This window comes from Epinephelus fuscoguttatus, linkage group LG8 (genome assembly GCF_011397635.1).
Source record: "Epinephelus fuscoguttatus linkage group LG8, E.fuscoguttatus.final_Chr_v1".
Classification (NCBI taxonomy): domain Eukaryota; kingdom Metazoa; phylum Chordata; class Actinopteri; order Perciformes; family Serranidae; genus Epinephelus; species Epinephelus fuscoguttatus.
In genome coordinates this window covers 40,180,401-40,193,522 of record NC_064759.1, presented here as the reverse complement: position 1 = coordinate 40,193,522, position 13,122 = coordinate 40,180,401, and the positions used below count along the sequence as shown (strand labels likewise).

The window sequence follows — 13,122 nt, the reverse complement described above, 5'->3', positions numbered from 1 at the left end:
ATCTCTAGAACAACTGTTAAGAGGAGACTGCGCGAATCAGGCCTTCATGGTCAAATAGCTGCTAGGAAACCACTGCTAAGGAGAGGCAACAAGCAGAAGAGATTTGTTTGGGCCAAGAAACACAAGGAATGGACATTAGACCAGTGGAAATCTGTGCTTTGGTCTGATGAGTCCAAATTTGAGATCTTTGGTTCCAACCGCTGTGTCTTTGTGAGACGAAAAGGTGAACGGATGGATTCCACATGCCTGGTTCCCACTGTGAAGCATGGAGGAGGAGGTGTGATGGTGTGGGGGTGTTTTGCTGGTGACACTGTTGGGGATTTATTCAAAATTGAAGGCACACTGAACCAGCATGGCTACCACAGCATCCTGCAGCGACATGCCATCCCATCCGGTTTGCGTTTAGTTGGGCGATCATTTATTTTTCAACAGGACAATGACCCCAAACACACCTCCAGGCTGTGTAAGGGCTATTTGACCAAGAAGGAGAGTGATGGAGTGCTGCGGCAGATGACCTGGCCTCCACAGTCACCGGACCTGAACCCAATCGAGATGGTTTGGGGTGAGCTGGACCGCAGAGTGAAGGCAAAGGGGCCAACAAGTGCTAAACACCTCTGGGAACTCCTTCAAGACTGTTGGAAAACCATTTCAGGTGACTACCTCTTGAAGCTCATGGAGAGAATGCCAAGAGTGTGCAAAGCAGTAATCAGAGCAAAGGGTGGCTATTTTGAAGAAACTAGAATATAAAACATGTTTTCAGTTATTTCACCTCTTTTTGTTAAGTACATAACTCCACATGTGTTCATTCATAGTTTTGATGCCTTCAGTGAGAATCTACAATGTAAATAGTCATGAAAATAAAGAAAGCGCATTGAATGAGAAGGTGTGTCCAAACTTTTGGCCTGTACTGTATGTATGATTGATTAATGATCAATCATACTATTATGGATGTGATAGATACATTGCGTCTACATTACCAAATTACCCATATTACCATGTTTTCCTCTACACTGACATTACTCCTACTAGAATATTTTTTCAGCATATTTTCATTCAGTACAAATTTAATTTCTTGTATTTTTTTTCTTTACTTAATTTTTGTAAGGTTTCCTCTTAAGTTGTATCATTCCAATGCGTTCTTGTGTCTTAACTCAGGTTCTGATTGCCACAAGTACTCTGGCCTGGGGGGTGAACTTCCCTGCTCACCTGGTGGTTGTTAAGGGAACTGAATACTATGATGGCAAATCCAGACGCTACGTGGACTACCCCATCACAGGTACACAGTCTTCCTTATGGCTGCCTCACAAGACATAATGGGCAATATCATGAACATAATCATGAAAATTCTCCATGCACTTAGGGCTCATTAATACTCCCGTTATGTACGAAAATAGATATGTCCGTTTTAAATGTTCTAAACGTCACTGCCCTCATACTTCCATGCTTCCTTTATGACGACACAGATACATCCACATATCACAGGTTGTGATATTGTACCTATAAACAGGATGGAGAATTATTTTGTCTGTATACATGAGCTTTCAGGAAACATGTACAAATACAGATGAAATGAAAGCAGAGTACAAACGGAAGGTTCCGTCCATCTCCAAGTCTAATGTTGAGCATTAATGAGCCCTTACTCTACCCATACCTCAGATCTGATACTGTACATACATATCTACATGCAAACCAACCTAGACTGTTTATAGTGATAGGATCCATAATGTTCACCTATTTTGGCATTGTGTGTAGTTAATTATTTACTGTAACCTTAATGTTATATTCGATTTTTTTTATATTTGCACTGTTTGTATTTGCACTCTTCCCACATTGTATTACAGCTGCTGCACAGCAGTTTTTCTTGGGATAATAAAGTTTTGGCTTATCTTATATTATCTGTTATTATATTATCTATTGTCTTCTGTCCATTAGGAATTTTCAAAAGAGGACATAGACATGTTTTTTTTGTCACCTCAGCATTACATTTACGTAACTTTACATAATTTTAATAAACACACTTACCTAAACTTATGAAATAGAAATAGAAAGAGAGGTGTTTTCAAATTCTTCTACTGAATGGGGCGATCTCTGTGCACTTTCATAAAATCTGAGATTCAAACAAACACCAGGCAAGCTAGATTAGGTACATCACTAAATATAAAGGCCAATCACTGTCTAATATGGGAAACACTTATGGACGAGGGAACAGACTTCAACACAACACCAGCAAAGAAACTTGAAACTTCTACTGCAAAGCAGACTGTCAGTACAGAGAGCAGAGTTAGCATTAGCATAGTGAATGTTTTGACAACAAAACATAGTAGAGTTTGCAGTTTTTGGATGTTAACCTGATCCTGGAGCTTCATTTCACTATCTACTAGAAACTACACCATAACAGATATTGTTATATGTTTCAGAACTGCAAACACTTTGTCAGCCACTGCTAGCTACAAGCTAAGAAGCTAACAAACAGCATAAACAAATAAAAGATGCTAACTACACTTACCAGTCTGATTTGTCTGTTAGTTGCCGATTTTAGTGCACAACACACATGTCACCTGGGTCTGTAAAGGGACTGTAAGCATTGGGAAGTATGAATCAAGTCTTGGAATAAAAAGCAAAATGACAGCAAAGAATCACTTTTATTGCAGCTTGTTTAAGGAATAGTGTAACAAACACAGTCTTTGATAACGTATGTGCTGTGTGTGTAGATGTTCTGCAGATGATGGGGCGAGCAGGTCGGCCTCAGTTTGATGACCAGGGCAAAGCAGTTATCCTCGTCCACGACATCAAGAAGGATTTCTACAAGAAGTTCCTCTACGAGCCTTTCCCTGTTGAGTCCAGGTAACAGTCTGTTGTCTTGATTATTAAGACTTCTGTCTAAGATTTTCTCATGCCTTGTTATGTCAAAGACCAGGAGCTGTTTGTCCAAAAAATATTGAGGTTCAAAATTCAGCTCTACTGGTTTATAATAATGAGCCCCCTTATATCAAATGCCCTTGAAACAAGATTGTTAATCAAAATAATTGTGTTAGTGATCAGTTTTTGATTGTGTGTTCTATCCACAGCCTCCTCAGTGTGCTGTCAGACCATCTGAATGCAGAGATTGCTGCAGGAACCATCTCATCCAAACAAGATGCAATGGACTACATCACTTGGACATACTTCTTCAGGCGGCTGGTGATGAACCCCAGGTTAGAACAACCTGCTCACACCACATGTCATCACAAAGTGCAGCAGATCATGCAGTTCAAGACTAAAGCAAACACACATGCACACATTCTTGGCCTACTCTCTCAACCTGGTTAGAGCAGTGCCATGTTCTTCGGTCAAACATCTGCTATGTAGACAGAGACCATTCCAGAACATTCCAGCCTGTTGGTATTTGCACGGCTGTCATCCCACATTTACCATTCACCATTCCACCCTGACTGAGGCCTCACAGCAGGATCGTACCAGCGCAGGTCTGTGAAACCTGAAACTCAGCGTTTTGGATTCAAGCTGAGTTTTTTGGTCAATATTCAGTGTCTGATAGTTTTCATGCAAAACAGTGACAAGTTTTTGGTGTTCCTCTGGGATTGGTGGAAAGCCTGAGACACCATTAATGGCCATTTTTTGGGTGGTATGGACCATGTAAATATAACACTCTGGTTTTATATCGGAACCAGGACCTTTAATATCATTTCCGTTCTGTATCTCTCCAAACTTTACTGTCTCTCGCCATAAGTTGAAATAACAAACAGCTTCAAAAATAGTTAGAAACTCACTAGCTCTGCACAGCCCGACCATGCTGTACCAGAGTTGAAAAAAGGTCTGACTTAACTCGTTATAATTCTGCACTGAGAGAGAAAAACTGCTCTGGTTTGTTTGGATTTCTTTTCACCAATCACAGTCATCACGGGCAGCGAAAAGCCCAGGATGTAGCAATGGTATTGTAATGTTTGCAATGGTGGAGAGTGCCAGCATTAAAATGGCTAAATCCCTGCAAAAGAAAACTCTAGGGTTGTTGTTGTTGTTTCACGCACATTGGTGAAACCAGGTGTGGAGATAGGTCCTGCTATACGAGACAAGAATTTTGAAAATTGATTCATGCAGGAAGTGTGTCATTCTCACAGACAGGCTGCCAATGACAGGTTTATACCCACAGTGTACATTCTGAGAGCCAGACTAGAAATCCGCCAACACTGAGATCCAGGATAGAAAAACTACTGCAAGTACCACTATAGAGTGCTGCAGGAATGAGTCCTGAAACATAGAAATGCGTTAGCAGTTTTGCACTTCCGGTTCACTCGTCTGCAACATAGAATACATCAGTACATACCCCACTTGCTAATTTTGAAGCTTTAAAATGTTTTAAAAAGGCAGTAGCTAACAAGTGACTAAACGAGACGGCCTTGTTGTGGTAGCGTCATTGACGTCATGTGACTGTAGTGTAGTTTGTTTATAGCCTAATGTTAGTTTTTTCCTTCTTCTGATTGCATCAAAAATCATAAAAGTGGTGCTCATTTGAAGAGATTATCTCACTTAATAAAACTTTTAAGTATAAACTTTTGTTTTGCACAAGGCTTATTTTCTGCAGTTATCTAAAATCCAACTGAAAAATCCCCAAGGCATTTTGTTGACAGAGTCATGTCGACACTAATTTCCAGGTTGTCTGTATTACAAAGGTTATTAGAGGTTACCTAATTTCTAGCAATGATAGGACAGTTGGTAAATTGTTAGCATTTGATGCTTATGATCATTACTTACAACTTATGAATTGCCTTTTTTTATTAAAAAAGCCTGTTTACCAAATTTTTTGACAATTCAATGTATACTGTATATTGTATACTTAATATAATCAAAATATCTGGAAATCCTTAAAAAGATAAATATAATATGCATCCATCCATATTCTGCTGTCTACATGATGTCCAGGCTACAGTGTTAGCAGACTAAGCAAAGTAGACCAGACTCTCATCTCCCTAGCTATGTCTTCCACTTCCACCTGGGTTATCCAAAGTCATTGCTACTTCAGATGGATTACATTTTCCCTCCAGTTTGTTTTGTGTTGGTCTTGGGTCTCTTCCAAGTTAGACATGCCTGGAAAACCTCCACAGAGGGCTGTCCAAGAGGCATGCTGGTCAGATGCCCAAACTACCTCACCTGACATCTTTTCAGGCATGGGGGCAGCAGCTCTACTGCTCCCATACTTCTTCCATATGTCAGAGTTCCTCACTCTGTCTCTGAGGGATAAAGCCAGACACCCATTTCAGCTGCTTTTATCTATGTTCATCATGATTTCTTACCGAACACTCCCGACCATAGGTGAGAGCTGGAACACAGAGAAGGTGGTAAATCTGAGCCTCCAGCTTCAGCTCCCACTTCACCCTGACACGCAGGCAAAATGACATTACTGTCTGTGCTGCACCAATCGCCTGTGAGCTCATGTTCCATCATACCCTCACTTCATAACAAGTGCAAAATACATGAACTCCTTCACAAATAGGGGAATCCGCAGTTTTACAGACTACCATGGCCAGAGATTTTTAGTCACTGATTCTCATCCCTGCTACTTCACACTTGACTTAAGACCATCCGAGTGTGTGCTGGCAGTCACAGTTTGATGAAGGCAACAGAACTGCATCAGCAGCAGAAAGCAGAGGTCACAAAACTGGATGTTCTTCACTTCTCAGCTGCACCTGCAGTTTATGTCAGTGAAAATCACAAGTGAAACCACAACTGAGAACATGCTTTTGTCACAGCTGAGAATATGAACAAAGCTCATATTGTCATTATACAAGGATGGTCTTAGATGACTTGTTGCAACATCCTGTCCCGTGATCTATTGCAACCTCAAAGGAAACCCCATACAGTAAGCCTTGTCCGAGTTGACAGTGAATTTCACCGAAATGAATCAAGCTCTTCCACATTTCTGATGTTATAAATCTTTATAGCTAAACATGTGTTTTCCGTTTTAAAAAGTTCAAACATAGAAAGACAGAAAGAAGGCTACTTACCCATCTTTTAGTGGTTACGCCTATGAGTTGGAGCACATAGCTGATAACCTGCATGGTTTGTTTACATGAGAGGTGAGAAGCACTCACTTGCTGTTAGGACACGGTGTTAGGCCTACATATTTGCAGAGCGAAATATTTCTTCCTGCACGAAAGCTGAATAACGGAAAGCCTGAGTGCAGCAGCGCTGATGGTAAAGCTGCTTGCTGCGTGAGAGAGACAGAAAGAAACAGAGAGGGATAACAGAAGGTGGAAGTTGGATTATTGCTCAGTGTTTTTGTAAATTATTATGACTTATTTAGAACACTGCTTTGTCACTCTATATGACCAGCCTGCCTAAAACCCATAATATTGGGGTGTCGGTGGCTTAGTGGATAGAGCAGGCACCCCATGTACGAGGCTGTTGCCGCAGCAGCCCAGGTTGGACTCCAGCCTGTGAGCCCTTTGCTGCATGCGGCTTGTTGTTCAAAATAATCTATATGTGGCCCACCACACAATTTTCGTTGATCAAGGAAGTTCACTTTGCATTTTTTATGTTCACCTCATGATGGCACTATCATACAGACATGCACCAAGTAGGAACTATGCAGGTGGAACTAATATGTTTTCATAAACATACCGTAAACAAGCAAACAAACAGTTACCTAACAGCAGACATGGCTACAGCAAAGAAGCAAAAAAGTCTACAGTGAGGGCTGTTGCTTTTACGAGTGGTGGAAAGTTGAAAACAGTTGCTTTGTCTCATTTGTGTGGGATTTTTTTTTTTTTTTTTTGATAACCCATTCAATCAGCTGGCGCCCATGTGTTTTCACATCATCGAATATACAGCGAAATAAAAAAGAAAGCGTTGACATGGGAACAGCAACATTTATACCAGAAGATGTACACCGACCTGACAGTGTTCTTCGGATTACATCGCTTGCACTTACAGTTGGTACTGAGTTAGACCCACAGGCCTTCCACTAAATCAAAACTGAATTTGGTTCCACTGTGACAAACATATTTTGCCTTTATTGCACACCCTCTAATCAACAGTTGTACATCAGCATCCTTAAATTCAGCTTCATGTTAACATCTAGATGATATTCAATGTCTTAAATTTTGCCTCTGAACGTGCAAATCCCCTGACACTGCTATCTCCATGCAGCTGCGTTTTATATCTGAACAGCTAATCTATCACCACTGCTTTCAGACTTTGATTCCCACAACACACACACACAAATACACACACAGACAGACACAGAGTCCCGTGGGTATCGTAAACGTCTGCAGGCGGACTCCCTGTGCCATCAGGAGCCTAATGGTGATGATGCTAATGGCCATGACTTAATCAGACAGGCCCTGCCACCACTAAAGACCTGTGAAATGTGTTCAGTAATAAACACATTCGCCGCTCAGATCTGCGTGCTGTGAACATGTGGAGCAATGGGAATGGAAGAAATACTTAACATTAAACACACATTAAATTTGACCATCACCCGTCTCAACTGCTGCTTCCAGCCCGCAACTGAGGCTGTGATTCCTCCTCCCTGCTCCCAACTGCACAATAAATGGTTCTGTATGACGATCATGAAGATATCATTTGTTTTTGTGTAATATGAGAAGTGGCCTTTTTTTTTTTTAAGGTTTGCATGCATTATGCAGACAACATTAAAATGACCTAAATCTAATATATCTCCCTCCACCTGTTAACTGACCTACTGGTAGTCATTCCTGCTATTATTATTATTTTTTTTTAACTAATCTCTACAACTTGAAGCTAGTATTATGCTGGTATTTTGTTTGCTTTTAATAATTTCAGTCTGTGTTTATGTTTGGAGCTGGTTGATCCCTCTGGCTCCCAGGTTATTAACCGATTTTATTACATTTTTCTTTTCTTTTTTTGCCTTTTAAATTTTTTTTAATCACTGAAACAAAATGTGTCATGGAAGCAACATCTACTTCCAATCAAATGAAAAACACTGATTATCTAACAAACTGCTATCACAACGTGTGTATATACAGTATGCATTGAAAAAATGTTTCATATGTCTATTCATACATGAGCCACAAAACAAAACAGGAGGAAGCCCATTTAAAAAAGAAAAAAAAATATGAAGAAAAAAAGATGTATATCTGGGGAAGGAGCTAGGTTGTCATGGGAAAACAACCCAACTGCTAAAAAAAAATGTAAATTGGCATCTCTGCAAACCATAGATTTATTCAATTTGCACAAATACGTTATGTTTGCATGTTTTGGTCTGGAACACCCAGTTTTGGGTGAAATGCAGCAATGTCTTGGTTAAAAAGAACAGCTTTTTAAGGCACTATTCCTGCTGGAAAAATAGCGACGTTTGGGGGCAAAAAAATTGTTTGAAACACAGCAATGAGTCGCTGAAAAACATCCAGTTTTGTTGTTTGTCTGAAACAGTGGTCTGTAGCTTATCAGGCGTCTTGCCTAGGTGACACGCTGTTCACCATCCTCTCCTCCTCCCGATGGCAAAAAAATAATAAAATGTGCAAATGTAATGTATCGTGGTTCACAGAAACATACAATGCCAACATTTTCTTTTGGTGACAGGGCTGTCCAGAAGAATTATGATTTAACTATCTTGAAGTCTTTTTCACAAGTGAGGGTAGGTTACAATGCAAGATCAACAGAAAGATGCAGCACCAGGAGTTACACAGACGTAGTGCCAGATTGTTGTGGTGAGTCTGAAGGGAAGACTGTGATTTTACTGGTCCTATCAGTCATGAGGTTTGGGGAACAATGAGATTGTGGATGTAAGTGATTTAAATTGAGTTTCCTTCACAAGGTGGTTGGGCTTACCCTTAGAGATTAGAGGTGATGGGTGTAGTCAGCCATTCAAATGGAGCTTGGCATAGATCCACTGTTCCTTCACATTTAAAGAAGTCAGCTGAGGTGGATTGGGCATGGTCAGCATCATCCCCAGACGCATCCCTGTGAAGATATTCCAAGCACATCCAACTGGTAGGAAACCACTTGGAAGACCTAAAACATGCTAAGGGACTGTAAATCCTATCTGGCCAGGGAACGTCTTGGGATCCCCCTGGAGGAACTGGAGTACATGGCTGGGGAAAAGAGCTCCTAGGCTACCTTACTTAGCCAGCTGCCACGACCCAGAGTCAGATAAGTGGTTGATAGATGGAAATTCCAAGCTGTTTTGCCACTTCTGGCACATAAAGTATTGTATTTATTTTACTTGTTTATTGGAGGTTTCCTTCTGTTTGTTGATTATCGGGCTGTGGCTCAGGAAGTAGAGCAGGTCTTCCACTCATCAGAAGATCAACTGTTCAATCCATGACTCGTCCAGTCCACATGTCCAAATTTCCTTGGCCAAGATATTGAACCCCAAATTCATTCCAATAGCTATCGGTGTGTGAATGTGTAACTGATGAGGGGTGGCACTTCGATGGTAGCCTCAACCACCAGTGTATGAAAGTGTGTAAATGGGTAAAGGTGGCATTCAGTGTATTTGCAAGTCCATTAGCCATTTATATTCCATTTCTTGTCATTTATCTGATGCAATGGCATTATCCAAAACTATATGATAAATCTGTTTATCAAGGTGAACACCAAAATCCCAATCCTAATAATGTTTATTAATTGTGGTCTTATTTATGCTTTATATAAACAATTAAATGTTTGTATTTTAATGAGACTCACAAAATATCAACACTGTGTTCAAGAAATATTAAAATCTTTTCTTTTCATTCTTAAAAAGTTTTGAATATATCACTTGCATACATATCAGAAATGTCACAATGCCAGCAGCCTTCCTTCCCCCAAACCCCACATCCGTGCAAGTGTTTTCAAAGTCGGAATCATTGGCAATAACCAATGCAGTTTAAAGACTTGCATATGTCTCTAATGGCAGATTTGTATTTCATCTTAGCTCGCAAACATTCTGAAAGAAACAAAAGGAGGGTCTCATAACAATACTGTATTGCAGCTTACACAGTAATTTGTAAAGGACCACTTATTATCTTCATTAACTGACAGTAGAGAACAACCAGATGGCACTGTAATAGCACGAATAACTACCAGCAATGTTCTGTAAACCCTCATCCAACTTAACCAAGACATTTTTACCTTACTTACATTACAAACTTACACAGGTTTTTTTTCCACCTTTCCAAACACACCTCTGGGATTTTAGGCATCTGTCTGTACCAGCTTTATTAAAAGCATGCCTGGTTTCCTTTGCTCTTTTATTTGACTGGCACACACCATGCACATATACTGTATTGGCACTATGAGCTAATGAAGAATGTCTTTGATTACATTTCTGCTGAACCTCATGTGGTAACTCTTATTCAGCAGTGCTGAGCATGGAACCCATTTTGGTTGGCCACTGGTTGTCTTATTTCAGGTAATAACAGTCTAACCTGGGAATCATTTGCTGGCAAGGGCGGGCCATTTTTCTTACAGCTGTGGCTTTTCTTCACAACACAAGAAGATTCTAACCAGCAGCGATGTGTAGACACAGTAGTGATGAGCCATTTGACTCCACCATGTTACCATTATTATTTGGGTTTTCCATTAGGCCCTAATGAGGTCCCATCATCAGTGTTACATCATCAGTGAGAGAAAACCTCAGTCAAGTCTTTGGTCTGGGTTTTGAGTCTTATCTTGTACTTAATTATATTGGGAATATGATGTTTACAGGGAACCTGGTCTGTTCATATCCTTGTGTACAAGTTTGTGATAATATCCAGGTAGTTTTCAGTGGTGTGTGCATGTGCTGGAGTATTTAACATCTACAATTCTGTCATTTCTGTACCCACTTAATTATGTCATCAGCTGAGGACAAACGCAGTTTTGGTTTATTGCTGGAGTAGTAGGTTGACTAGTTTAGACTAGTTTTGGTTTATTGCTGGAGTAGTAGGTTGACTAGTTTAGACTGCTGCTTTCATTTCAGTGTCTATATTGTCATGATAGTGTTTCCTTTTTGTACCACTAACTAGTACATCAATTGAATTGGGACATAGCTGATGTCATGGTAAAGGATCATAAGCCTGGTTTAGGTGGTTTCATGCTCTGAAATGAACCCCTGGTCACACTGAAAAGTGGCATGATGTTTATTCATTATACATGTGAAACAGATGGTGATAGGAGTTTGGTGACATAGTGAAAACTAGCAGGGCAAGCTGGTGAACCAGTGAACTCATGTCTCGGGCAAGCTAAGAGTTAATATGCTTGTCAGCTGGGAAGATGCTTGCAAAAGTCACAGTTGCTCTTCAAGCTAGCTAGTTTGCTAACTAACCAGACAAGAAGTTGGCAGTTTATTCACTAAGTTTTTATACAACACATGGTGATCCCTGTCTCATAACTATCTGTAAACCTCTTTTGTGGAGCTTTATAGCTCCATTAAGCAAGGTTATTGATGGTTGAACATAGTTAAAATAGACAGCCTACTGACCAGAAAAAATGTCGGTATTGTACCTTTCTGCAACCCACAGATATGCTACATTTGTACTTTATTTTGTAGAGGATACTGGAACTTAATATTTTTTTCTGTTTCAACAACACTGTGGTTAATGGTAGGGTTTTTGGGGCCTCAGTCCCCCGTGGAAATGTAGCTTTCATCATAGAGTGATCCCTGGAAAAACAGCGGTGGGTCGCTTAAACACAACCGCTTTTGTTTTCTGTCGGTCTCAAAAGTAGGGTTGGGCGATAATACGGTAATAAGGTATCCCACGGTATCTAAAAATAGCAACGGTATCAGTTTCATTACTCTCATGAAAAAAAATCTGCCGCCCATATAGGCCTACAGTGGCCTGATATAATATTAAATATAATTTATTTAATGTATTTAATTTTATTTATTTATTTCTAAATAATGACTGTTTGTCCAGCACTTATGTATGTGTGGTTGAGTTTTCAATTTAATACTATTTCAATTTAAAACTAATAATAGGCTATAATATATCTCATAACTGTTGTCGGGAGATGACATTTGATGAAGTTTTTGGATGTGACGTCGTCACGTGACAGCTCAGATGTAAGAAAGAGAAGAAGAGATGGCAAGCCGCGCATCAAGCGAGTTGGTCCCCAAAAACCCCACAACTTCTGCAAGCAGCAGCAGGTCCAGTTTCCATCAGAGTGGAGGAGGGAGAAGTGTGACCCGAACCACCGAAAAACAGATGACTGTGGGCAGTCTACTTCAAAGAAAAGTCGATGTGGCGGCAGGTCAGGTCGGCACCATACAGGAGCGAGCAGGAGCAGAGATAACTGCCTGTTGTCGTGAGCCTGTTACTCAGGGAGACGAAGACCTCCTTCTCAGGTGGAAATGTGATGGAGCCAGGCGTTTTCCTCTGATGTCGAGGGCTGCCTGAAAGTACCTGTGCGTCTGTGTGAGTTCTCCATCAGAGCGCATATTCAGCACCGCGGCCAAAGTTGTCAATCCACTACATGCCCTGCTTCAGCTGGAAAAAGTAAACATGCTGGTTTGTCTGGCGAAAAACCTTGAATAGTTTTGAAGCATATGATGCTGCTATAGTTATCATTATACTTTGTTTTTATGTCATTTTCAATGGGGAGTAGTCTGTTCTGACGGTCAAAACAGTTGGGACTTGGAGAGGGTGAACTTTTCAAACTAAAGGTAGGCTCTAAAAATAAACCAACGAACACTATTTCCTGTTGCTTCTCAGGATAGGATTATATATGTCCATTTTTCAATCAATTAATCAATCAATTTTATTTATAAGTCCCAGTATCACAAATCACAATTTGCCTCACAGGGCTTTACAGCATACAACATCCCTCTGTCCTTTGGACCCTCACAGCGGATAGGAAAAACTCCCCCAAAAAAAACGGTAGAAACCTCAGGAAGAGCAACTGAGGAGGGATCCCTCTTCCAGAATGGACAGACGTGCAATAGATGTCGTACAGAACAGATCAAGATAATAAATTAACAGTAATCCGTATGACACTATGAGACAGAGAGAGAGAGAGAGAGATGCAGGACAGATGGTAATGACAGTAGCTTACAACATTAATTAAAGTAATAATATTATAATTAATAATAATGTATTAATATCTGCTAGTATACATATGTGACAATAATCATATGTGTATAGTAACAGTAGAAGTATGACTAATGATAACAGCAGCAGCAGGAGG

General features: G+C 40.3%; 1 protein-coding gene across 1 annotated transcript in view; it reads left to right on the top strand.

The window, feature by feature from the left end:
- Positions 1 to 13,122, top strand: part of ascc3 (activating signal cointegrator 1 complex subunit 3) — a 252,888-nt gene that overhangs the window by 206,088 nt on the left and 33,678 nt on the right. Inside the window, exons 32-34 of the mRNA XM_049583116.1 lie at positions 1,156 to 1,276; positions 2,712 to 2,844; positions 3,069 to 3,194. Of these exons, the coding sequence (XP_049439073.1) occupies positions 1,156 to 1,276; positions 2,712 to 2,844; positions 3,069 to 3,194 (380 nt within the window). The remainder of the gene's footprint in view (positions 1 to 1,155; positions 1,277 to 2,711; positions 2,845 to 3,068; positions 3,195 to 13,122) is intronic.